At 33.6% G+C, this 25,967-nt stretch overlaps 5 protein-coding genes and 2 non-coding genes across 7 annotated transcripts; 2 read left to right on the top strand and 5 right to left on the bottom strand.

Annotated features, from left to right (window-relative positions):
* The first annotated feature begins 1,168 nt into the window (after positions 1-1,168).
* Positions 1,169-2,913, top strand: LOC123897771 (auxin-responsive protein IAA29). The gene is made up of 4 exons (XM_045948546.1): positions 1,169-1,631; positions 1,765-2,018; positions 2,139-2,229; positions 2,653-2,913. Exons 1-4 carry the CDS (start codon positions 1,402-1,404, stop codon positions 2,723-2,725), a joined length of 648 nt encoding a protein of 215 aa, XP_045804502.1. The 5' UTR covers positions 1,169-1,401; the 3' UTR covers positions 2,726-2,913.
* A 247-nt stretch (positions 2,914-3,160) lies between these two features.
* TRNAR-CCG lies at positions 3,161-3,233 on the bottom strand. Its single transcript has one exon. It is a non-coding gene; the product is annotated as a tRNA-Arg (tRNA).
* A 1,530-nt stretch (positions 3,234-4,763) lies between these two features.
* Positions 4,764-4,836, bottom strand: TRNAR-CCG. Its single transcript has one exon. It is a non-coding gene; the product is annotated as a tRNA-Arg (tRNA).
* Positions 4,837-8,324: 3,488 nt separating this feature from the next.
* LOC123899615 (putative clathrin assembly protein At2g25430) lies at positions 8,325-11,131 on the top strand. The gene is made up of 2 exons (XM_045950790.1): positions 8,325-8,593; positions 8,806-11,131. Exon 2 carries the CDS (start codon positions 8,838-8,840, stop codon positions 10,770-10,772), a length of 1,935 nt encoding a protein of 644 aa, XP_045806746.1. The 5' UTR covers positions 8,325-8,593; positions 8,806-8,837; the 3' UTR covers positions 10,773-11,131.
* Positions 11,132-14,461: 3,330 nt separating this feature from the next.
* Positions 14,462-15,628, bottom strand: LOC123899535 (glycosyltransferase BC10). The gene is made up of 2 exons (XM_045950697.1): positions 14,629-15,628; positions 14,462-14,586 (listed from the first exon to the last, which is right to left on the bottom strand). The coding sequence occupies exons 1-2, from the start codon at positions 15,620-15,622 to the stop codon at positions 14,462-14,464; spliced, it is 1,119 nt and encodes a 372-aa protein (XP_045806653.1). The 5' UTR covers positions 15,623-15,628.
* Positions 15,629-18,837: 3,209 nt separating this feature from the next.
* LOC123897775 (F-box/FBD/LRR-repeat protein At4g00160-like) lies at positions 18,838-20,842 on the bottom strand. Its single transcript, XM_045948554.1, has 4 exons — positions 20,682-20,842; positions 19,670-20,422; positions 19,372-19,509; positions 18,838-19,284 (listed from the first exon to the last, which is right to left on the bottom strand). The coding sequence occupies exons 2-4, from the start codon at positions 20,405-20,407 to the stop codon at positions 19,003-19,005; spliced, it is 1,158 nt and encodes a 385-aa protein (XP_045804510.1). The 5' UTR covers positions 20,408-20,422; positions 20,682-20,842; the 3' UTR covers positions 18,838-19,002.
* A 1,397-nt stretch (positions 20,843-22,239) lies between these two features.
* On the bottom strand, positions 22,240-23,546 carry LOC123895733 (F-box/FBD/LRR-repeat protein At5g53840-like). Its single transcript, XM_045946225.1, has 3 exons — positions 22,812-23,546; positions 22,596-22,733; positions 22,240-22,509 (listed from the first exon to the last, which is right to left on the bottom strand). The coding sequence occupies exons 1-3, from the start codon at positions 23,544-23,546 to the stop codon at positions 22,240-22,242; spliced, it is 1,143 nt and encodes a 380-aa protein (XP_045802181.1).
* Positions 23,547-25,967: the final 2,421 nt, after the last annotated feature.

The following is a 25,967-nucleotide window of genomic DNA, read 5'->3' as shown; positions in this document are numbered from 1 at the left end:
TAAATAATATACGATATATTCCAAGTTGCAAGTTCTTAATTTTTTTTCATACATTGTGTAGAGTCAACTGAAGGAAAGAGGACTAAATAGTCTATATTTGGTATTACGGTGAGTATGTCAGAATCACGGTGATCCATCGTGATTTTGCTGAAGTTACAGAACTTAGCTTTTGACAAATCACAACAGAGACAAACTCACCGTAATACCTAACTTACTGTAATTCTAACAAAATCACGGAATAAGTCATTATGAACAAATATATCATTAAAGATCTTGAAGAAAGAAAAAATCTATAGTGCATACTAGTAAGTGGAAACGTGCAATTTTGTGAGTTCTAAAATCATGACATGTTTGACGAGCATTGTTTGAACATATATTAGCAAACAAATATCAACATGTTCATGAGCTACTGATTTCTTTCATTTTCTTTTACACATCAAATCTCAATTTTCTTTGGAAGTTAGGTCTTTGCAATAAAAAATAAAAACCAAAAGCAGCAGTATGTTTGCTACGCACAATTTTGACACACTAATGTTTGGCTTAAAAAAACGGATTCCCATTAAAAAAAACATAGATGTTCAATCGTGCCATATACAAATGCAAGTTGTTCCCTTTTGATAAATAATAACAATATTTGTTTATATGCTTATCTGTATCTTGTTTATCTTTTAATAAATCAACATATTGTTTTAAAGATCAGATTCTTCCTACTCTTAATGAACCCAATCTCAAATGTCTCTTTAGAGATTATGAATATGACACTTCCTTATTAAGTATGATAATTAATGGAAATTAAAAAAAAAAACAAAGAACCTATAGATAAGAGTTTCATGATCAATTCAACTTAACTCATCTATACAAAACCGTACAATAAAATGAGGATGTCATTTTTTTAGTCTTTTGCATCGTTGAACTTGATGTTGAATAATTTGCTTTGCTTAATGAATTGATGAGTGGATTGGATAGACTCTCATATCGTATTAATTTTAACTCGGTCTTATAAAATCGAATTCGATCTCGGAAGAGAATATGTATATGTGGGGACACATTGGTTGGACAATTGAGACCATTAGACCAATAAAAGAAAGTGAGTAAAGTGGCCGTAACATATTGGTGCTCTCATTTCTCAACTACCTTATAATGCTGCTACTCTTTTTGCCGACCCAACTTCCATGTTGTCTCTAACAATCCTTGTTCAACAAGACAATGGTCATTTTCATTCCCCTCCTTCACTCACACACAAACACATATATATACTCACAAGCCCCAAAAGTCAAGTAATCTCAATTACTTAGAAAACTAGCTAGCAATAGTAGTAATATATCTCTCTAGCTTTAAAATTTTCCAATATATGTGTTCTTAGTGAACTATAGCCTATACTTAGCTAGCTTTTTATGCTTCATGGAACTTCAGTTAGGCCTAGCTCTACCAATTCATAGTTCCATTGATGGATTTAATCATAGTGGGAGTGGCTGTTCTGAAAACAAAAAGTATGTCAAAAACAAGCGTAGCTATGAAGAGTCTTTTGGACATTTTTTGAAACCTTTGCCATTATTAGTATGGAGTGGACAGCCAAATGAAGAAGATGATCGCAATAAAAAGATGAACACAAATATTCACACATCAAATAAGTAAGTTGATTCTTTACTTTTATGTTTTCCATGTTTACCTATCCATTTTGAAATGCATGTCTGGATTAGAGATGAGCTTGACAGAATCAATGTGATAATTCGATTGAATTTTTTGATGTACGTGCATGAATAGTGAAGGAGAAAATCATTTGGTGGGGTGGCCACCGATTAAATCGTGGAGGAAGAAAGAGCTTCATGATCAGCAGCATCATGGCCATATAAGGATTGATCATAGGATGCAAGGTAATGAAAATCAAGATAGACGATTAAGACCTTTATATGTTAAGGTTAACATGGAAGGGGTTGCCATAGGTAGACAAGTCAATTTAAGGCTTTACAACTCTTATCATACTCTCAAAGACTCATTGATTAACATGTTTGTTAAATGTAAGTATCAATGATTCATATAATATCACTATCAATTTTATTTTTTTTGTTTTCTTATGGTTTTGTTATCTAACTTATAAAACATATTTTTGGATTCGATTTGATTTTTATTTTTTGCAGACCAAAATTTTGAAGAAGATGGAGTAAACTACACACTCATATTTCAGAATAAACAAGGGGATTGGTTGCTTACCGAACACATACCATGGCAGTATGTGCCTTTTTTATATAGATATTGTTACATTACATACTTTCATCACAACTCACTTAATTTCATATCCTTCAAAAAAAAAACTCACTTAATTTCATAGTAAAGTTGATTCATCCAATAATAAAAACTAATTCTTGACTAAAAAAAAAACTATTTTTATTTTTACAAAAAAAAAATCACAAAATTGGCCATATGAATAACTCTTAGAATTGAGACTTGAGTCCAACTCAAGTTACTCGACCCTACAAAACTAGTTTGTAGGGTGAAAATTGTCCTCACTTATAAACTCATATTCAAGTTATCTCGCAATTAATGTGAGACTTCTTAACCATAACATCATCATATATTATATTATATATATAAAATAAAGGTAAAGTAGTGTCTAAACTCTAAAGATTGAACATGTGATTTTTGTTTTTGCAGATCCTTTATTGGCACGGTGCGGCGTTTGGCTATATTGGGGAATGAAAAAATGAAAATATTTGACAAATATTAGCAATTTGTGCTTCAATGTTGTTTTTGTTTTCTTTTTACGAGTTGCTTTAATGTTGTTTGTGCTTAATTGAGTAAAGTATTGTATGCTTGAATATGTCGAGAGAGCAAAAGCAAAGCATGAGTAATAGATAAAAATGTAAAATTACAATCATTCAATAAATTTAAATAGTGAAAAGTTGTTTTGTATTAGACTGTATAAATTTTTAGAGAGCAATTTATTGTCTTAGAAATCTCTTTTATATTTTATGTTAAAACTTGACTGATTATTCCTTATTTCAGTCTCAACATTTTAAAAAGTGTTGAAATGTTTAATTCAGTTTAATCGACTTATTGGAAGTAATCTTGTGTTGAGTAGAGTGAAAGAAATTGTGCCCAAATAATAAGGTGTGACAAAAATAGGAAAATGCAGGAAAATGATAATTAATTACCAAAATAACGATCACGGTGGGACTCGAACCCACAATCTCCCGCTCCGGAGGCGAGCGCCTTATCCATTAGGCCACGCGACCAATCCTGTTAGTCTCGGAGCATAAACTAATTTAATACCACATTCCAAATAAAAATGTTTGATATGATATGCATATATTTTTTGACTTATCTCTTGCTCATGACACTTTTTGAAGTATTTATCACTACTCTACTTATTTCTTAAATGGGTTACATATTCTTTGGTATTCTTCTACGAACACATCTATAAATTGAATGTTGATGGCTTCCATAATACTATCCAACTAAACATTTCTCTCTTAATTAATGGATAACTAATTTAAGATTCTTAAGGTAACTTCATCTAAATATTTAATTAATTAATAAAAAATTTAGGGACTAAAATTTTCAAATGGTACACACGAGTTGAATGAAAAGTAGGGACTAAAAACATTGATTGGTGAAATTTCAGGGACTAAAAAGTGTGAAAAACAAATTTCATGGACTAAAACAAAAATTCTGGAAAACTATAGGGACCAAAAACATATTTAACCCAAATTTTTAAAATAATTATCTAATGTGAGAAAGTTCTAACCAATTACAATTTGTTTTTTTTTAAAAAAACTATCTTATACGAGATAAGTTCGGCCTTATATAAATTTCAAATTAACTATCATATATATACGAGGCAATTTCTAACTGATGAAAATTTCAAAATAATTATCAAATGTGAGGCAAGTTCTGACTAATAACAATTTTTTAAAAAAACTATCGTATACGGGATAAGTTCTAACCGATATAATTTATTTATTATTTTTTTTAAAGAAAAACAACTATCTTATATGGAATAAGCTTCTATTATTTTTTTAACTTTTTTTTAGTTAACACAATTTATTATTTTGTTTTTACATATTTAAACATATTATTATTTTTTAATTTATTGAAAACTTCTTTATTTCTTTGGGACTTTGTCCCTCTTTTGTACAAAAAAAAATAATTTATTTAACATGCTACTTTAAATATCAAAATTTATACCTAAATCTATACCTGGATAAGTTATAACTGACAAAATTTCCAAATAACCATCATATACGGGACAAATTATCACTGATAAAAATAGCTAAAGAATTACCATATGTGAGATAAGTTTAAACTAATGAAATTTTCAAAAAAAACTATTTCATACTAGATAAGTTATAATTGACAAAAATTTTAACGATCATATACGTGATAAACTATCACTGATAAAAATTTCAAAATAATAATCATGTATGAAACAAATTCTTGCTATTAAAAAATTCAACATTTTTTGTATCCAAAATAGCTATCATACATGGGACAAATTATACTACTAACTTATAATACTGATTAAATAATTTTTTTCAATTTTAATTAGCAAAGTATAACTGCTAAAAATATTGTCGTAACGTTACGGGTATAGCACGAATCTATTACTAGTTTTCTTAGAAATCTCTTTTATATTTTAATCGATTTATTGGAAGTAATCTTGTGTCGAGTAGAGTGAAAGAAATTGTACCCAAATATTTATCAAAAACAAAAAGAAATTGTACCCAAATAAAAAGGTGTGTCAAAAATAGTAAAATGCAGGAAAACGATCACGGTGGGACTCGAACCCACAATCTCCCGCTCCGGAGGCGAGCGCCTTATCCATTAGGCCACGCGACCAATTCTGTTAGTTTTGGAGCATAAACTAAGTTAATATCGCATTGCCATTAAAAATGTTTGATATGATATGCATATATTTTTTGACTTATCTCTCGCTCATGACACTTTTTGAACTATTTATCACTACTCTACTTATTTCTTAAATGGGTTACATATTCTTTGGTATTCTTCTACGAACACATCTATAAATTGAATGTTGATGGCTTCCATAATACTATCCAACTAAACATTTCTCTCTTAAATAATGGATAACTAATTTAAGAGTCTTAAGTATCTTCATCTAAATATTTATTTCTATATTTTGGAGCTCTATCTTACGTTTATGTTAACATGTGCATCAAGACACATGTTAAGCTACCTAAAAGTAGAAATATAAAATTTAATGATACAAAATATTTAATGTTTGAAGAGTTGAATTTACAAACTTAACATTTAATGTTTATCATATTCATCTTCTTAACATGTGCGCCAAATAACATGTGCATTTGGTGCACATGTTAACATTCTCCAAAATTTAATTGCAACTTTGAGATACTAAGCGGTGACGGTGACTCGATGGGTAGAATTAAAATTGGAAAAAGATGAAATTGGGTGAGAGTGTGAGATTAACGGAGAAGAGAGTTTCGTTAAAAAAAAAACAAAACGGAGAAGAGAGTTACCGGGAAAAAGTTTGACATGGGTTTGACCTAGATTAAATAATCCACTTGTAATAACTTTATTGGAGAACAATTTGAACAACACATAAAGAATTGTATATAAGTTTTCTCCTAAAATAAATAGACCAAATTTTCAATTAACTCTTATTCTTACCTTATTTCATGCAACAAAAAAAGGTGAAGTGATTTTTTTTGTCAAGTAATTTAGTGGCTAGAAATTTCATCCTTAAGGTTGATAAATGAGATAATCGGGGGTTCGAACTCCATTCCCCAGCATATATAATGCAATGTTCTGTCAACTGAACTAAACTCACGGGACAAATCGTAGTGTTTTCTACTTTGAGCTCTTGACATACATATATATGCATAATACTCATTTGGTATTTTTTTTAAGAAATATAAAAGTCATTTTTTTTAGTAAAAAAAAAAACTTAATATATTTTATCCATGAAGATTAATATATCAACTTTTATAAAAAGGACGGAATTATGAGATGACATTTTTTTCCTTCTGAAAAATAAAACATCCTTTTCAAAGTAGAAGTGGATGAAGTAATTTAAAAGCGAGTGAATAGGTTTAGGACAAAAAAACTTTCAATTTTCGCCGAAACTTTCAGTGTTCGCTGATTTTTCTTTTCAAGTTAGACGACCAAACAATTTCATATAATTCGTTAAAGCCTGCGTTTAATCTCGTTGAATTTTCTTTGTTAAGTCAAACAACCAAAGAAATGGGTTGCAGCCGGTCAATGAAGCATTCCAATCCAAATTGAAGCATTCCAATCCAAATTGAAGCATTCCAATCCAAATTGCATGCGTTGGATCAATGATTTAACAGCTAATTAACGTTCCTATTTGGGAGTCAATTATTCTCTAGATGCACCTTTTCTCTTCTAAATTAGATGTTTACAGCAAATTAAGTTTTGTTCTCCCTGTTTAGAGCTGGCAATGCCAAGTAAACAATGTTGGTTTCTCACAATGTATGCACACTTTAGAATTTGAAAGATCTTAAAATTACGGTTTGCATATTTACATTATTTTTGACAAATTAAAAATATTTTAATAAAATGTTGTATATTTGTTTCAAGTTATATTTATAGATCACATGACATGTTGCCGCGACATACCTTTAAAGGAAATATCACATGTCAAGTCAACAAATCAATTGTCAGCGACACGTGGACAGTAAGTCACATGACATGCTCCCGTGACACACTGGTCACATGTGCATCATCGACTTTGTCAATATTAACGGAGACCAAAATTTTGTAAAATGAGCTAAAATTATGGGGGCAAAACTACTATTAATAAACTTAAAGATCTAAAATTGCAAGTTCTTTAAAATTATCGAACAAAAAGTGCAATTTAGCCTTTAAATAATCATACAAACCAAATTGAACACATCATCTTACTTTTGGATAAGATTATTATTATTATTTTTTTTTTGTTAAGTAGCATATTGACTAGAAAATACACCTTTAAAGATGAATAAGTTGAGTGTCTCGGGTTCGAATCCGGACTCTTGCACATATAGTGCGATGTCCCTACCAATTGAGTTAAGCTTACGGGGATAACTTATTATTTTTTCTAAAATCGATAAAAACTACTTCATGGAGTATAAGTCCATAACATGCTAAAAAACAATAGCATTCTATTTATCCCAAGACACTTTAAACAAAATCGTTGCTGTCCCGTAAGCTTAGCTCAGCTGGCAGTAGTGACAGTACATTAAATATATATAGGGAGTTAGGGTTAGAACTTCGGTTATCTCATTTATTCATTTTAAATGTTGAATTTCTACCCACTACGTTACTTGACAAAAAAATATATTCGCTAATGAAATATTTAAAAAAATATCTATCATATCTTTTACTACTATTTATTACTCCACCTTTTTCAAGTTGTTTTAATTTCTTATGTAATTAACAAATAATTTTTTTTATAAAATCACTCAACTCATAAATTTTAAACAATTTATAATTTTTTTTTGGTATAAACACAATTTATAATTTAAGTAGAAGAATTGACACATTATTTAATCCATAATACTATAAAATAGTCAAAAACCATTTATAATTTATTTTGTTGATACAAGCATTAAAATAGAAATTTCCTAATACAATACTCCCTTCATAATATTATATAAGCAAAAATTATTTTTTTAGGTTCATTGCATAATTAATATATTTGATCTATATAGACCAAATACATTAATTATGTAATGTACCTAAATTTTTTTTTTTTTTTTGCTTATATAGTGTTTAGAGGAATTAGATGATTAATAATCGGGTATTACTAGACTAAAATAGAAATTTGAGTTTAGTGTTTTCTATTTTGACTCATTAAGGAAAGTTTTGAGACTTGAGAGTCCAATAACGAGTGCCATAAAAAGTAGAATAAATAAGGAAGAAAAGTACCAACTAAATGACTAAAAAGCCAGAAAAGGCAAAGAGTATCGAACAAAATCATCACATTGGTTTTCTAATTTTTTGACAATTAATGACTTAATTAATTAAAATCCCCAAATTGGTTGTTTACCGTAAATACCGAACATTGCATATTACTACCATCCCACCACCGACGCCGTAAATCACAACCTGGACCCACCTAACAACCGGAACATCCGGTTCCCGTGTCCGCATCAAAACTGGAAGGGAAAACTTCCGGAAAGAAATGATAATCAGCATAAATAAATCAGAAAACGAGTCCAAATCACCGTATACCGTACGCGTCGTATGATAATTAAAAATTACCTCAAAACATACAAACCCAACCCACCCTCTATTCTTTTCTTCAGACATCTCTCTCTCTCTCTCTCTCTCTCTCTCTCTCTCTCTCTCTCTCTCTCTCTCTCCGGTTGCTACCAAATAGCAATAGTACAATTCAACATCTTTTTTTAGTTTCAGCTTTTTCATTTCTCTCTCCATTCTCAATTCCCACAGATCTGAATCACTGTTTACACTGTTCGCGCCTTTGACCTTTCAACTCTCTCTCTATCTCTCTCTTCTTTCTCTCCATTGGTCCTTCTTCCACTAGATCCGGACCATCCTAATCGGAGCTCCATACCCGTTTTTGTCGCTTCTCTGCGCGGATCTAGCTAGAGAGGTAAGCTTCAACGATCTATCTATCTATGTATTGACTCTTGCATACTTCAATTCAATTTCAATTCAACGTTTATTAGGTTTTAGTTTTAGTTTTCTACTTTCACAAAATCAGTTAATTCAAACCTCTTTCAATTCTGTTATAACCGTTTCGTTCATAATCATAATCATCAATTAGCTCAAACTGAGTTTGTAACTAATTAACTAACTGAACAGATTGTGATTGGATCGGAAGAGGTAGATTCAAGATGACTTCGAGCACGATCCGGAAAGCGATTGGTGCGGTGAAGGATCAGACGAGTATTGGAATTGCGAAGGTGGCGAGCAACATGGCGCCGGAGTTGGAGGTTGCGATTGTGAAAGCGACGGGACACGATGAAGATCCGGCGAGTGAGAAGCATATAAGGGAGATCTTGAACTTGATGTCTTATTCGCGTGGTTATGTTCACGCGTGTGTTTCGGCTGTTTCGAAGCGTTTGGGGAAGACGCGCGATTGGATTGTGGCGTTGAAGGCTCTTATACTTGTTCATCGTTTGATGAATGATGGAACACCGATCTTCCAGGAAGAGATCATGTATGCTACCCGTAGGGGAACAAGGCTTTTGAATATGTCTGATTTTAGGGATGAGGCTCATTCTAGTTCTTGGGATCACTCTGCTTTTGTTAGGACTTATGCGATGTATCTTGATCAGCGACTTGAGTTGATGTTGTTTGATAGAAAGGCTGGTAGTGTTGGTGGTGCTGGCATTGGTGGCGGTGGCGGTGGAGATGAGAGGTTTGGTGGAAGAGAAAATTACAGGTCGCCACCAAATGAATATGAGTATGGAGGAGGTGGACAATATAGAGGGGAAGGTGGGATGAGGAAGACAAGGTCGTATGGTGATGTGAATGAAGTGTCGGGGAATGATGATAGAAGGATTGTTACTGTTACCCCTTTGAGGGATATGAAGCCAGAGAGGATTTTCGGTAAGATGACTCATTTGCAGAGGCTCTTGGATCGTTTCTTGGCTTGTAGGCCAACTGGCTTGGCCAAGAACAGCAGGATGGTTTTGATTGCCCTGTATCCCTTGGTTAAGGAGAGCTTTCAGTTGTATGCTGATATATGTGAGGTTTTGGCTGTGTTGCTTGATAAATTCTTTGATATGGAGTATCCTGATTGTGTGAAGGCGTTTGATGCTTATGCAAGTGCTGCCAAACAGATTGATGAACTGCTTGCCTTCTACAATTGGTGTAAAGATAGTGGCTTGGGGAGATCCTCTGAGTACCCAGAAGTTCAGAGAATTACTAGTAAGTTGTTGGAGACGCTGGAGGAGTTTGTGAGGGATAGGGCCAAGAAGCCAAAGAGTCCAGAGAGGAAAGTGGAAGCTCCAAAGCCGGAAGTACAAGAGGAGGAACCAGTACAGGATATGAACGAAATCAAGGCACTGCCTCCACCTGAGAACTATACCCCGCCTCCTCCTCCGGAGCCGGAGCCTACACCAAAGCCACAGTTTACGGAAGACTTGGTGAATCTTAGGGAGGATTCAGTCACTGCAGACGACCAGGGTAATAGATTTGCTTTGGCACTCTTTGCTGGTGCACCGGCTAATAATGGAAATGGATCGTGGGAAGCCTTTCCATCAAATGGACAGCCAGAAGTAACTTCAGCTTGGCAAACCCCTGCCGCAGAACCTGGGAAAGCTGATTGGGAATTGGCGTTAGTTGAGACAGCCAGCAATTTATCAAGGCAGAAGAATGATTTAGGTGGTGGGCTTGATCCCCTATTGTTGAATGGTATGTACGATCAAGGAATGGTAAGGCAGCATGCTAGCACCTCCCAACTTAGTGGAGGGAGTGCAAGCAGTGTGGCATTGCCAGGACCGGGAAAGACCACAACACCTGTTTTAGCTCTCCCAGCCCCAGATGGATCTGTGCAGGCAGTTAATCAGGACCCATTCGCTGCATCATTGAACATTCCACCACCTTCCTATGTGCAAATGGCTGAAATGGAGAAGAAGCAGCAATTGCTTGTGCATGAGCAGCAGCTGTGGCATCAGTATGCAAGGGATGGTATGCAAGGCCAGTCTAGCTTGACCAAATTGAATAATGGTACTGGATACTATGCTGGAGGTCCCATGCCTTATGGAATGCCCCCAGTTCATGGAATGGGACCTCCAAACGGGTATTACCATACTCCTCTCTGATAAAACACTTTATTTTTTTGCCACATATCTATAGGTTGTTTCGTTTATTTTTTACTATGACATAGTGTTTTCATTTGTTTTAAATGGTGTCATCTTATTCTTGAGATCTGCATTTAGTATGATGGGATGCAAAGGAGAGACAATTGGAGGAAACAATTTCTTGTTGGGTTTTGATGCTGGGAGATGTGTAACTCAATTGTGATGTCTCTGTGTATTTTGTAATAGTAACATTTTCTTCTCGATTTTGTACTTCAAGTGATTCTTGCTCCTTAAAAAACAATCGTTTAACTACTGTAAATTTTATAAAATGCGGGTGCTGACGATATTGATTGGTTATGCATATTTCTGTTATGGTAACAGTCTTGTTTGTGTTTTTGTTTCACCAAATTATGGTAACAGTCTTTGCTGCTGCTTATTCGTAAAAGTTTACTCACTAGAAGTCTAGAATACAATACTACAATACTGGTGTAGTGGTTCCGAGGCTAGTTCTTGCATGAGACTGTTGGGATGAATGATAATCAAAAGTTTAATCTAGTATTCAAATAATTCAAAATGGGTTTAATTATAATTTCATTTTTGCTGTTATTTTGGTTGTTTACAAAAGTGCTCGTGTAAGAAATACTTGTGGGTCGTTTAATCGTTTTAGGTGGTGTGTTTTTCGGGTAGTAAATTAGTAAAATAGGGGGGACGATGATTATTAGTATCTTATTATACAAACTACAAAGTGATTTAAGCTATTTTGGACTTGAATTTCATTTGAACCACCAATTTATTATTATGATGAATCTTGATTAGTATAATGAATCTCAATTCATTCAACTTCGTAAAGACCTTACGTTTGTTTTTTATTTGATTTATGACATGAATTTTGAAGTTTATTATATGGTATTTCAGTTTATAATTTTAGCATTTATTTTTACTTTAAAATGTCATAATTTGTTGATAATATATATTTCTTATGATTTATTATTAAGATTTCACTTACGATTCAAAAAATAGTTCTTTCGACTTCTTGATTTATTTTATGCGCGTATTTACAGCGACAATTTTATCACGAATTTTTCACGAGCGCGTGGCCATCTCTCTTTTATTGGAGCGTGAACATGCTTCTTTTGTTTGAAAATGTGGGCCTCTTATTTCTTTGACAGGTGTGAACCTCTTTTTTATCATCTCAAAAAATTACTCCCTCCGTTCCAAAATATAAGAATTATTTGACCACTGCATGTCCACCAATTCATAACTTTGATTTCGAATATCTTTAATTGTGCATTAGTAAAAAATAGAAATTTGATATTTTGAAAATATTCGACGAAACAAATAAACAAGATCTTATATGATAATATTTACATTTATATATTTGTAAAAAAATATGATCAAAACAAGACATATGAATAGTGTATTTAGTCAAATGTGATATTTTATAAAATGAGACGGAGAGAATACTAAAAAATATTGAACTCATTGTGTCCTGTTTTTTCATGTGTGAAGCTCTAACAGGAACAGAGATTCAATAGAAAAAATTATCAAGTTTTCTTCAAGTTGTGTATAATTATTAGTCATTCACAATAGGATATCTGTGGAAATGATACTACTATGAGCAAAAGAAAACTAGTAGAACAATTTGATGAGGTGATGTTATGTTAATGTTATTGTTGTTGTGTTAGCTGATGCTCAAGTGTATTCAGAGCATGCGGGAATCGACTGTGAAGTTCATCACGGTGAGACACATGCCTTGATGACGAGGCTGATGCCATAAAGAACCGCCAGCTTGATGGGTTTTCAAGTGGATGGAAGGAAGATCCGCAAAGGGGAGGCGTGGGAATGACGGTGGGTTGTTGGATTATGGAATTATGTATAGTAACGGGGCATTTATTTGATCCAGTAAATGAATATTTCCAATTAAGATGCAGTCATTGGCAGAACGAGATCTAACATTTCCCTTATTTTATTTTATGAAATACTCCCTCCGTCCCAAATTATAAGGGAAAATAAAAAATCACACTTATTAAGAAAAAATAAAACATGAAAATTTGAAGTATGTTTTTGTGGGTTTTCCTTGGAATAAGTTGCATAAGAAAATGTAAAAACAATTTTTATTGGTCGTTGTTTATTGAGAAAATGAGAGAGAGAAGAAATTAAATGCAATTAATTTTATGAAAATAAGGAAAAAACATTCTTGAAAATTATTTTTCTCTTATAATTTGGGACAAAAAATATGGGCTTTTTTTCCTTATAATTTGGGACGGAGGGAGTAATTTGTTTCTGGATTTGATAACCATGCATATCAAAAAGCTTTTATTGAATGATTTTTATATCAAAAAGCTTTTATTGAATGATTTTTGAATGGTTAAATTACTATTCTGTCCTTTTGACCTTAACTCGGTTGGTAATGATATTGCATTATATGTGCAAAAGCTGATGTCTGAATCCCAAACACTTCATTTATCCACCTTTAATGTGCTATTTGATCCAAAATAAAAAATAAAAACTTGTATTCCTAGCCCTCATATTAAAGTGAGTTATGTATGGCTCTGACTTGAAGGAGTGAGTTTTCAATTTTGTAATTTTGCATTTCCTTCTTACCTTTGGTTATCAAAATTTTAACTATATTATCATTAATCTTTTCCTTGGAGTTGGATCCTAATTAGATGTAAGTAACATCACTCCTGGTATTAATATTTTCAGCATTACCAAATGGTTGGACCATACTCTTTCAGTGCCTATCGTTCGCACCTATTCGGATTGAATATTGAAACTATTGTTTCCGATATGTTTGGTGAAAAATTGTACAAAGGATGATCTGGCAACACATGGAGTAGTTATTATCTGTAGTTGTGTATAAAATTGGGTTTAATATTGATTATTGTCATTTTATTCAAGAAAAAAACAAATCACATTCTTGGTTTATCTTCGTAGAAATTTATTAAGCATGCAAAGTTTGGATGCAAATGTATCCAATATTAGACACAAGTAAAAACCAAAGATCAGGACAAACACTATCAACAAATTGTAAAAATATGGGATAGTGGGTCAAAGTTGAGTTAGAAAATGGGTACACTTGTTTAGGAGCATGACATATATACCAGTTTGGGTGGCGCAAAAGATGATAGTTTATTCGAAGAGAATTCGGAGCGTAGGATAATGAGGTATTTTTCTATGGGCACAAGCCCAAATTAATTTTATTTAGGCACACATACATAAATCTAAAAAAATAAAAGAAAAATAATTAAGTCACATCAATCAATATCATTTTAACTATTTCTCTTTAAATTTTTTGCTTCTTTATGTGAGTGTGCCTAACACTATATATTTATACTTGTGCCTAGAGAAGTATTTCTCTAGGATAAGATGTATGATCTTTTTTGACCATATTGACAATAACTAGAGAATTAACTTTGTAGAAGATTTTGTTTACGAAAAAAAGATCCCTCATCTTAGTAAATATAGCATTACTCGAGTTGATTTTGCCATAAAATTCTTCGATGGAATGACCATTATGATATCTCAATATACCTTACAAGATGAGCTGCCACTCTTAATAGAATGAGATTCATCAACATAGGGGTCCAATTACCTAATTTTCAAGAAATGGATTACTCTATAGAGTCATCCAATTACTTCCCCGTTACGCTACGGCAATACCACCATTTTACCCATCAACATGACAAATTTTACAGCAATTAATGACTTTAATCATGAAAGATCACGCTGTCAGCCATCTCCATCAATGGTTGTAGACAATCAGGGGAAAATTTCCTCGCGAATAAAAATAGGTCACGCCGTCTCAATATACCGCCAACACTATCTCCATGTACTATATTTGGGCTTTGCGATGGGATAGACACATTACTCCTACCATTTTCGTTACCATATCTAGGCCTATCTCTTCGTAAAGCCCAAATAAGTTCAGGACATATCTCAGATGCCACGTAGGTTCTAGGATGTCCATCGTGTCTCCCTTTCCAATCCACATGTGTGAGCGTGGCATTCACGCTCCCCTCCGGGTCCCACATATTAATAAGGGTAGGAAAGTAATTCTCCTCCGGATAACACATATCATAACGCACGCACGGAATGTAGAATTTAGGCCAAATTTGTCCATCACTGACAACTAATCTCGCATGCTTACGTGTCAATGCCCAAAACTGTGATCCAACACGAAAGTCCTCAAACTTTACCGTGGGGAGCATTGTGTGAGGTCCACGTGCCGCCCAGCGGTCGTGGGATCCTGTTTCATTGTTAAGAATTTCGATGAAGCTCTTGTTTGAGTTAATGAGAGTTTGGTAAGTAAAATTGAAGGAGTGAAGAGGAATGCAAGAGGAAGATAGAAGGATAAAAATGTAATTTGAACTGTCGTCAATGAGAGCGCGTGCAAGTAATCGACGTGCCGCGGCGGTCAGAGTGGGGGAGAATCTAGCTGTTGGTTTTGAAGGAATGAGACGGTTAGAAAAAATACCAGAAAAAGGTGGGTCATAAGAGAAAGTGGGGTCTGCATGAATGTAAATGTTGAATAAATTTTTTGGTATTTGGTTGAAGTATGATTCCCATAATGAAGCAAATGATAGAGGAGTGGTTGTTAAGAACATGAAAGCTAATTTTCTTGGCCATGTTGGTTTTTGTTTTGTTTGGTTAGCTACAATGAACAATGTTTCATCTTCATCTTCATCTTTTGTTGTACTTAAGTAAGTGGTTGTTTGGTTTGGGTTTGATTTTTTAGGGGTGTGTATGGTGGAGTAAAAAGTGGTTGTTATCGTTGTGATTGTGATTGTAGTTGTTGTGGTGAATAAAATTACTAGAGGTAAACTTAGAAGTAGTGCACACAAAAGAGAAAGTGGCTTTGGTGATAGCATTGTGGAGATGAGATATTTTGAAGATGAAAAAATACAGAATGGTTATAGATTGATAATATTTATAGGCTGTTGTGATTAATTGAAACTTTTAATTGTAAGGTTTCCATGCTTGATTTTTGTTTCCCTTTTCTCAAAGTTAAGAGGTAGAGTGTGTACTTATCTACACTCTACACAGCCTATTCGATTGACTTAGCAAAACCTGTTTCATCAAATGAAACAAGCTGGAGCTTAAGTTTTAAGGCACGTTTACCCTTTGTTTTGCAAATTCAACTATTTGGACACGTGGCACTCATGTACTCTCGATCACTCTGCATGCTTCTGACAGGAAAACACGTCACTTGAAGAGTCAAACCAAAACAACAATTTATATATACTTGCTAAATAAGTTCAAATAAGCTGTTCTCATAAGTGAGTCAAACCAAAACAATTGATACCGTTCAAATAAGTTGTTCATATAAGTTGAAACAAACTTATGAAAATTGTCATAAATTATTTTCATAAGTTATCGCAAACAATTTTACAAAGTTATGGCAATAAATAAGCTCAAATAAATCAATCCAAATATACATATAATCCCAAATGAAATCAACTTCCATTGTGAAATTTCCTGTATCCTCAATTTTCTCTATGTTTTCTGCAATCTTAAGAAAAAGAAATAGAAGCCAATAAAATCCAAGTATCCATAGTTTTTATTTTTGATATCTAGAACCATAATAACTGCAGCCATGGAAACTCATGAAAATCACCATGGTCTTCCTGTTTATCAAGGTTGGAAGATTTAATACCATGGCCTTAAATAGTGTCATCATGTGGGAGAACTTCCTACCCTTTACCCTCTTGAAGAACCTTTTTCCAAGCATTACTTAATCATTCCTTATCTCAGTGGTTCTTACATACCTTTGCATAGTATTTTAATCATGACCTTCTACCCAGTCCCAAGTCATGCAACTCTGCACTTTGTGGAGCAGTAGAATTTTGACAGCTTATCCGCCTAGTGAACTACTTCCTCCGTCCCAAATTATAAGGGAAAAAAGCTCATTTTTTTGTCCCAAATTATAAGAGAAAAAATTATTTTCAAAAATGTTTTTTTCCTTACTTTCATAAAATTAAATGCAAATTGCATTTAATTTCTTCTCTCTCTCATTTTCTCAATAAACAACGACCAATAAAAATTGTTTTTACATCTTCCTATGCAACTTATTCCAAGGAAAACCCACAAAAACATATTTCAAATTCTCATGTTTTACTTTTTCTTAATAAGTGTGATTTTTTTATTTCCCCTTATAATTTGGGACAGATGGAGTACACCTTATAATTACTAATTCCTTAGATTATAATTTAATTGTCAAGTGATCCATCCATGTTTAATAAACCAAATATTTCAAAGAGATGGATTCTGTCACGAATATCGAGGCCTAACTCATCCTTACAAAACCGGCTTGTAAGGTGAGGATTGCCTCCGCTTTATAAACTCTTCTCAAGAGTCCTATCTATCCGATGTGGGACTAAATCCCACCGAGTGTTAGCTGCTAACACCCTCCCTCACGCTTCAGCCCAGCGGAATGGGCCTGAAGCGTGGACGACGGAGGAAGGCGGAAGCCCAACGATAGACCCGATAGGCTCTGATACCATGTCACGAATATCGAGGCCTAACTCATCCTTACAAAACCGGCTTGTAAGGTGAGGATTGCCTCCGCTTTATAAACTCTTCTCAAGAGTCCTATCTATCCGATGTGGGACTAAATCCCACCGAGTGTTAGCTGCTAACACCCTCCCTCACGCTTCAGCCCAGCGGAATGGGCCTGAAGCGTGGACGACGGAGGAAGGCGGAAGCCCAACGATAGACCCGATAGGCTCTGATACCATGTCACGAATATCGAGGCCTAACTCATCCTTACAAAACCGGCTTGTAAGGTGAGGATTGTCTCCGCTTTATAAACTCTTCTCAAGAGTCCTATCTATCCGATGTGGGACTAAATCCCACCGAGTGTTGGCTGCTAACGTTTTGTAAGGATGAGTTAGGCCTCGATATTCGTGACATGGTATCAGAGCCTATCGGGTCTATCGTTGGGCTTCCGCCTTCCTCCGTCGTCCACGCTTCAGGCCCATTCCGCTGGGCTGAAGCGTGAGGGAGGGTGTTAGCAGCCAACACTCGGTGGGATTTAGTCCCACATCGGATAGATAGGACTCTTGAGAAGAGTTTATAAAGCGGAGGCAATCCTCACCTTACAAGCCGGTTTTGTAAGGATGAGTTAGGCCTCGATATTCGTGACAGATTCCATCTATCTATGTTTAATAAACGAAAACATTAATACAATCAAAAGAAAGGTAAATATGGATTCCTTTGAGAAATCAACTATTTGTTTAATCTTTATCCATGCAGCTTCTGTGTCAAGGAGAAAAGATAAAACATGACAAAGATAAAGATGAGAAACATTTGCAAATTTTACCAAAAACAAGGATAAACATGGATCTAGCTTATTCAAGTCATTAATAAGCAAGAAGAGATGGTTGACAAAGAACATGGAGGAACTACTACTTACATTCAAAGAACAAAAAACCAATTGATGAAAACTCTTTTGAGATCAACTACTCGTTTAATCTTTGTCCGTGCATTAATTGAGTCATGGCAGTTAGTTAAGTTTCTTAAGCTTGGTGTTTGTGGCATCTATTTTTTGAAGTTGTTTGCTCAAGTGTATGAAGTTGTAACATGACATTGTAAATGTGCAATGGCAAAATAGTTAGCAAGAGCATAAGAAATGTTATCCCTATGTCTTTAAAGTTGAATCTATCTATCAACCATCTCCTACATTTAGTTTAAATTGGCGGTTGAATAATTGAATTGAAACCGTTAACAGGCTTCACCTAATGACTCATCAAGATAGTTCAAAAGCTTCCTTCTCATTCTCAATTCAATATTCTTTTTAACTAATTAGAATTGATTTCTCACAGATATACTGAGTATTGAAGGAGCAATTGATGCCTAAGTTCAATGGTTCCTTACAATCAGTGTAACAGTTGATACAAATTAACATATCATTAGTAATCTGGATAATCAATCCATTCATGAAACCGCCATGGAACAAAGGTATCAACTAACTTACACCAATTTCTTTGAGAAATCAACTACTATTTCAATCTATGTATCCATGCTTTTATGTCAAAGAGGTCAAGCATCTCATCAGAATTTAGCACGAGAAACACTAACGTACAAATTTCACTCTCCAACCATATCGCCATGCATTGGAATCATAAGTTAACGTACAACTAACCAAAAAATGGACAACATAGATTTAGTTGAAGTCATGAACATGTTAAAATCAGCTCTACAAATAAAAGCATGAAACCTAGCAATTGCATGGTACAAGTTAATAGAAGTACTACTTACATACAGATTTAATAATAACATCACATATAGTAGAGGCCCTTGGGCATGAGAATAACTCTCTTTCTATTTTGAGGTCTTCGCTGCAATGGATTTTCATGGTTTGCAAAACTCTTGCATTCTTCAAAATATATTTTGCAAATAGAAGCTCGCCTTCTTGGCCTAAGAAGTTCAGAAGTTTGCAAGTTCTAAGCTGTAATGAAAGGCATTGCGGAACAAATATTGGGTCCACCCAATTATTTTCCACGACATCTTGTATTCCCCCATTGGCGGTGCCCTATTAATATAGATAAAATAAAATAAATTGCAAAGGCATGTTAGGAAGTAATAAATCAGATATGATCCCTAAACTTAACTAACAAACCTGACTAAGCACAACAATTTGAAGGTTAGGACAGTGCTTGAGCACATTTACTAACAAATGCCAATTATAGTTGATAGAGTAAAGACCCAAGTTGGTCAAATTATGAAAGGTAGGAATTTCGTCACAACCGCGATACACCTGAACAAATAAATAACATAAAAACTGTCAAACATAAAGTCAAAATTCCCAAAAACAGAAATACAAATCAGGTAGCATCATGTTCACAATAAATTTATGGTCTCCTTTCCCTGGGAAGTGGGAACCAGAGAGTTAACACCAAAAATAATAAATTCCAAACCTTATTTATTTCTATGAACAAATGCTCCACAGTTTGAAGTGCTTTCAAGGGAAAGTGACAAAAAGTGTAACCCAAATTTGCTTTGGTCAACTTGTTTAAGCTTAAGCTTTCACGCTCTTGATAGGTAAGAGTGTCTTCAGAGTCGAACAGTAAATAACTTGCTCGCAAATCCTCAAGAATCGGACATCCAGCCAAAAGCAATAGTAAATCTTGAACATTTGTGAACTTAATATCGTTAAAACGAAGGCTTTTGAGAGAAGGGAGTGTAATGGAAGAAAAACCCTTGACAACCAACTCCTCAAACTGGAGAACAACAAGGGTCCTACAACTGAGAATGCCAATGGGGAATTTGGGAATGAAATTTACAGCGCCTATGTAGATTTGTAGGAGCTCAACTCCATGTTGTACCACATAATTGATCCATTTGATGACATTGGGAATACCTTGACGGGCAAGATCGGGATCATCATACCAAATGTCGAGGAAACAACTCTTGATGGAATTACGCGAGAGCAAAACTGAGTACACAAATTCATTAAAAAGAAAATAGGTTTCTCGGTCAAATAACTCCACATACTTGAATTTGAGAACTGGAACTGAACGCCAGAGATCGAACCACCTCTTTGAAAGAACGCTGGTGGCAACAGACTGTTTGGTTTGGAGAAAAGAGAGAATATGACATATGACAGCGTCTGGTAAAGTGCTGATAATATCAATGTCATCACCAATTGATGACATTTCTAGTTTGATTTTCTGTAAAATGCAAAGCAACTAAAATGCTAAGTTTCATTCAGTACAAAATACTAAGAACAACTAATTCACCAAAAATTTGTGTTGCAAAATTTTCTACATAAACACCATAACTGCTGCAGAATTAAGAACAAATAATTTATATATGAAAATTGCACAGTATACTATACAACATATGGAAAATGCACATCATGCAACAAAATGTAGTAATTAAGAACAAGTAATTTATATATTCAATAAATTAATTAAAGATGCTACTCACAGTTTTTATTGAGTCTCTTCGAGCTCCAATTTCTAGTCTCTTCTTACTCTTACAAGATCACCATTCATCTTCTGTTGATTTGGGGCACGAGCACTGTTCTTTCAGACCTAGATAGATAGATAGATTCAGTGTAAAACGACGTCGCCTAATTTCATATAAGGTTATTTTTTTCTTCCTCAAATTTCTAATTTTTATAAGGTGTGTTGTTTATAACATACGCTACTTAAAGTAGCATAAAAGTAAAAATAAAAATGAGAAGGATGCGAGAAGTAGATAGGATGCTAAAAGAGCTCTCAAAATTGATTTAGGTCATTTAACATGTTTTTCTAGATTTGAGAGCCTTAGAGTATATTGAGGTGCTAAAGAGAATTTTTCAATAGTTTTTAATGTATTATTATAAGTTTTGTAACGTAGTTTACGAAAAAAATAAATTAAAAAAAATACAATTTTGTTAGTAAAAACTAATATTAATTAACATAAAACTTTATTTACTTTGCATAAGCTCCAAAATAAATAAATCCTTATTAGACAAAGAAAAAAAAAGGCAATTCCTATTTGATTTTACTTTTAGAATTAATTCTAATTTAAAGTTAGAACTTGGAACATTTGAATCTAATACATTTCTACATAACCTTAAAAAAATATATCCTTGTACCCTTTTTATTTTTGAGGAGACACTTATACACGAATTTGGATTTTCTCCAACACTTTCTCTTACATTTTGCATTCTGTCATAATTTTGACAATTCATTTAACACTTTTTCTCCCTTCCTTTTTCTTTGTAGCTCAAAGATTAGAAAAAGAATAGAAATAATAATATAGCTTAATCCAAATTCCTTATACACTTGATGAATCATGATTTTAAATAATAATTATTCACTAATAATATTCAAACGCAATTGTCTAACAAATATACATTTTTTGATTATTTAAATATTATTTACACGCTTTGGGTTCCGTGCTCGCGAGTGGAGAGAGGGAGATGTTAATTTTTTGCTCCGGGATGCGATGTTCAAATAGAAAATCTCATAATTATTTTATTGTCAAAAATTAATAATCATTTTAATTAAAATAATAATGAAAAATGATTTTTTAGGCAGGATAGAAAAAAAATGTAGAAGTAACTTGGAGATTTTGTTTAATATGTGGAAGTATATCACTTTTATATACCAGTAACTTCATAATAATCACCAGCATCACTTTAAGTCTTTAACTTCATGTCTTCATCAAATAGGCAATAGATTGTTCTTATTTTTGTTTTTGCTGGATCATATATTAATAATATTATGAGACATAAAGCATATTATGGAGTCTTTAAATTCTACTTCCTCCCTTCCTTATGCATAGATACTTTCACAACATTAGTTGGCAGCTTACTTCTCATATAATAACAAAAATTGTATACCACACACACAAGAAATTATGAGGGCATCATTAAAGAACAAAAAATCAATAGATGAAAATTATTTTGAAATCAACTACTTAGTTAATCTTTGTCCATGCTTTGATTGAGTCATGGCAGTTAGTTAAGTTAATAGAAGAATTACTACTTACATAGTCATTGAATAATAATAAGTTCACATGTAGAAGAGGCCCTTGGGCATAAGGATAATTCTTTTTCTATTTCGAGGTCTTCACCACAATGGATTTTCATGGTTTGCAAAACTCTTGCATTCTTCAAAATATATCTTGTGAATTGAATCTCACTTTCTTGACCTAAGAAGTGTCGCATTATGCAAGTTTTAAGTTGTAATGAAAGACACTGCGGAACAAATGTTGGATCCACCCAATTTTCCATAACATCTTCTACCATCCCAATGGCACTGCCCTATTAATATTAGAAAAATAAAACAAATCACAAAAGCATTCTAGGAAATAATAAATCAATCAGATATGATCCAAAACTTAACAAACCTGTTTGAGCTCAACATTTTGAAGATTAGGGCAGTGCTTGAGCACTTTTACTAACAAATTCATATTACAATTGTTAGAGTAAAGTCTCAAGTTTGTCAAATTATGAAAGGTAGAAATGTCATCAAAACTTCGATACACCTATAAACAAATAAGGTCAAAATTTCCTGAAACAAAAATGCAAATCAAGTAGCATAATGTTAATAATAAATTTCAAACCTTGTTTATTTCTATGTCCAAAAGCTCCACATTATGAAGTGCTTTCAATGGAAAGTGACAAATAGTGCCAGCCAAATTTGCTATCCTCAACTTGTTTAAGCTTAAGCTTTCAAGCTCTTGGTAGGTAAGAGAGTCATCAGAGTCAAACTCTAGATGAAGTGCGAGTAATTCCTCAAGAATCGGGCATCCAGCCAGAAGCAATACTAAATCTTGAACATTTAAAAAGTTAGTTTCGTTGAGACGAAGTATTTTGAGGGAGGGGAGTCTAACGGAAGAGAAACCCTTCGCAGTTAAAGTAGAGATATCGAGAACAACAAGTGTCTTGCAACTGAGAATGCTAATCGGGAGTTTGAAAATATTATCATATGATTCAATGTAAATATAAAGCCTCTCAACTCCGCACTGTACCACAGCATTGATCCATTTGATGACGTTAGGAAAGCCAAGATGAGCAAGATGATAATTGTCATACAAAATATCGAAGGTACATCTCTTTATTGAAGTTTTATGTGCAAGCAAAACAGAGTAGACGAACTCATTAAAGCGAAAATAGGCTTCTCTGTCACTCAACTCTGCAAAGAAGTTGAGAAGTGGAACCGAGTCCCAAAGACGCGTCCATCTCTTTGAAAGGACGCTAGTGGCAACAACCTCTTTGGTTTCGAGAAAAGAGAGAATATGACATAGGACTGCGTCCGGTAAACTGCTGATCACATCATCATGCCCAGTTGATAACATGTCTAACATAAGAGAACTTAATTTTCTGCATAACATATAACAACGAAAACGCCATGATGTTCCAAAAAAAAAAATGCCGTGATGTTCCTATTGAATGTGTTAGTTGTGATGTTGGAGTTTGTTTGAAGTCTCACATTGCTTAGGTTCTCGGGCGGTTAAGTGTATAAATATGTGAGGACAACCTCACCCTTTGAGCTAGCTTTTGGGGTTGAGATCCAAGCATATTTAACATTCCAACATAAGAAATACATTTAATTTTACAAAGGAAACTGATTATCGTAGGAAAGATAATTCCGGTTAAATAGACAAGTACATGATTAAGCATGCATATTCATATTAGGAAAATGCTAAACAGTGCCCCCGGACACTGGTTAAACATGTTAAAATAGAAATTCTATCTCGAAATACGCCTAAAAAAAGTACAAAAAATTTTCTTTTCAATATAAATTTTATTTTTTATTTCCTTTTTAGGTATGATTAACAAGTGCCCCGGAGCACTGTTTAGTATGATCCTGACCCTTCATATTATTATAGTTGTAGTTGTAGCAAAATACACCAATCCAATTCGAATATACGACCCACATGTTATGTAATGTATTAATAGAGTAGAATCCTAGGCATATTCAATGAAGAGATGGAAAACGGAGACATACCTTGAATTGAATCGTAGAAAAAAGAGGGTTTAGATTTTACTAACAAATAGCGAGGGAAGGATGGAAAAATAAATAATCGAACGAAGCAAGGTCAGGGGGTCGTATTTATATGTAGGTTGTGATCAAAAACAAAAGATGAGTTAGGCTCCTCACTTGGGCTTAGCCCAAAAGAATATTTTCCCACAACACATAATAGAAAATAACTCAAAAAGTAACTAATCAAAATCATGTAGTAAATACTAAATAGTAATAGTAATCATTAATAATTCAAAATTAAATTAAATTGTTTCATGTAAACCTAATATAAACCTAATTATAATTATAATTAAAATGATACATAGTATTCGAGTCCTGCTAGTGTCTTTGGAGGGAGGTAAATGTAATTACCTTTGTAAGCGCTATTTGAGCCCTAAAGTTTTCACTACCTTGGACTGGGGCACCATCCGTCGCCCTAATTTTTTTATATATATAAAAAATGATACATAGTAGTCCGCATGAAGGTCTCATTATGGATGATTCGTAAATACTTTGTAAATTTTTTTAGCCTTCAAACTTATCTTAATCCTAAATGAACTCAGAACTTAAAATGTAACTTACTTAAATTTTTTTATTGAGCATTGCTATTTATCACGACACATTTTCTCCCGAATCTCTCACGAACAGCACACGTCATTGTCAATTGCCAATGAAATTAAGATTTTAGCGGAATTCACGGAAGCAGACAATTACCACTATGAAAATCATTGTTATTCTATTTTTGTTTCCTTCTTAATAAATTAAATAAATATAAAATCAATCTCGACAAGTCCCCAAAGCCTTGGCATCCATGTACTCTGTTTTGCTCACAAATGGTAAGTGAGCCACCATATCAAAATCTAAAATAAAAGTTCAGCAGAAAAATCTTTTGAGAGCTATTGGTAAACATTCAAAGCAAAACTGTGACCTTTTGAGAGCTTAACAGTATCCAATCCAATGGAAGCTTCTGCAAAGCAAACATAATTCCATCATTGTCTGTATGGAGGTTTTTGTTAGTGGCCAACTGAAAATCAATTGATTCAATTCACAATGGAAAGTTATCCAATTTACACAGAAAATCGATCCAGCAACGCCGAACAACGGTAAAGCAACGAAGACGGTAATGAAAAAGGCCAGCGATGATGTGATATCAGATATTCAGACACACAATGAAGATGAGAGAAACAACAGTGTAAGATTTGATTTTGGAAAATAACAAAATCCAATTGCAGAAGAGGCATAGTTGTTGTTGTTGGGACGGTGGAAGTCTGGAAGATGATGAAGGTGAGCGAGAAAACGGAACTGAATAAATTGTTGAATTAAATAAAATAAAATAATGCAAGTGTGGTGAGCTGTGTGAATGACAGGTCATTCGGTAGGCTTTCGTGAAGGAAGTTTTCGCTACAACTAGCATTTCCCTTTTTTATTTTTTCTTTACAAAACTCGCCTAAGCTTTATCATCAGCAAACAAAAGAAAATAAAAATTATCCCAGTTGTGTTAATATTAATTTTTTTACTCAATTTATATCTATATCTATATCTATCTATATCATATTAAAACCTAGATAATTATTAGTTTTAATCTATAATTACGAGATTTGTCACGATTTGAATCTCTATGTTCAGAAATTTGGTCTTTCTTGCATAGCTGGAACCTCCTTGTGTTGAAATATAATATTAAATTAAAAGGGTTAAATAACTTTTTGCTCTGCAAAAATATAGCAATTTTGATTTTAGGTCCTAAAAATACAAA

This window comes from Trifolium pratense, linkage group LG7 (assembly GCF_020283565.1).
Source record: "Trifolium pratense cultivar HEN17-A07 linkage group LG7, ARS_RC_1.1, whole genome shotgun sequence".
Lineage (NCBI taxonomy): Eukaryota > Viridiplantae > Streptophyta > Magnoliopsida > Fabales > Fabaceae > Trifolium > Trifolium pratense.
This window is presented reverse-complemented; position numbering and strand designations above follow the sequence as displayed.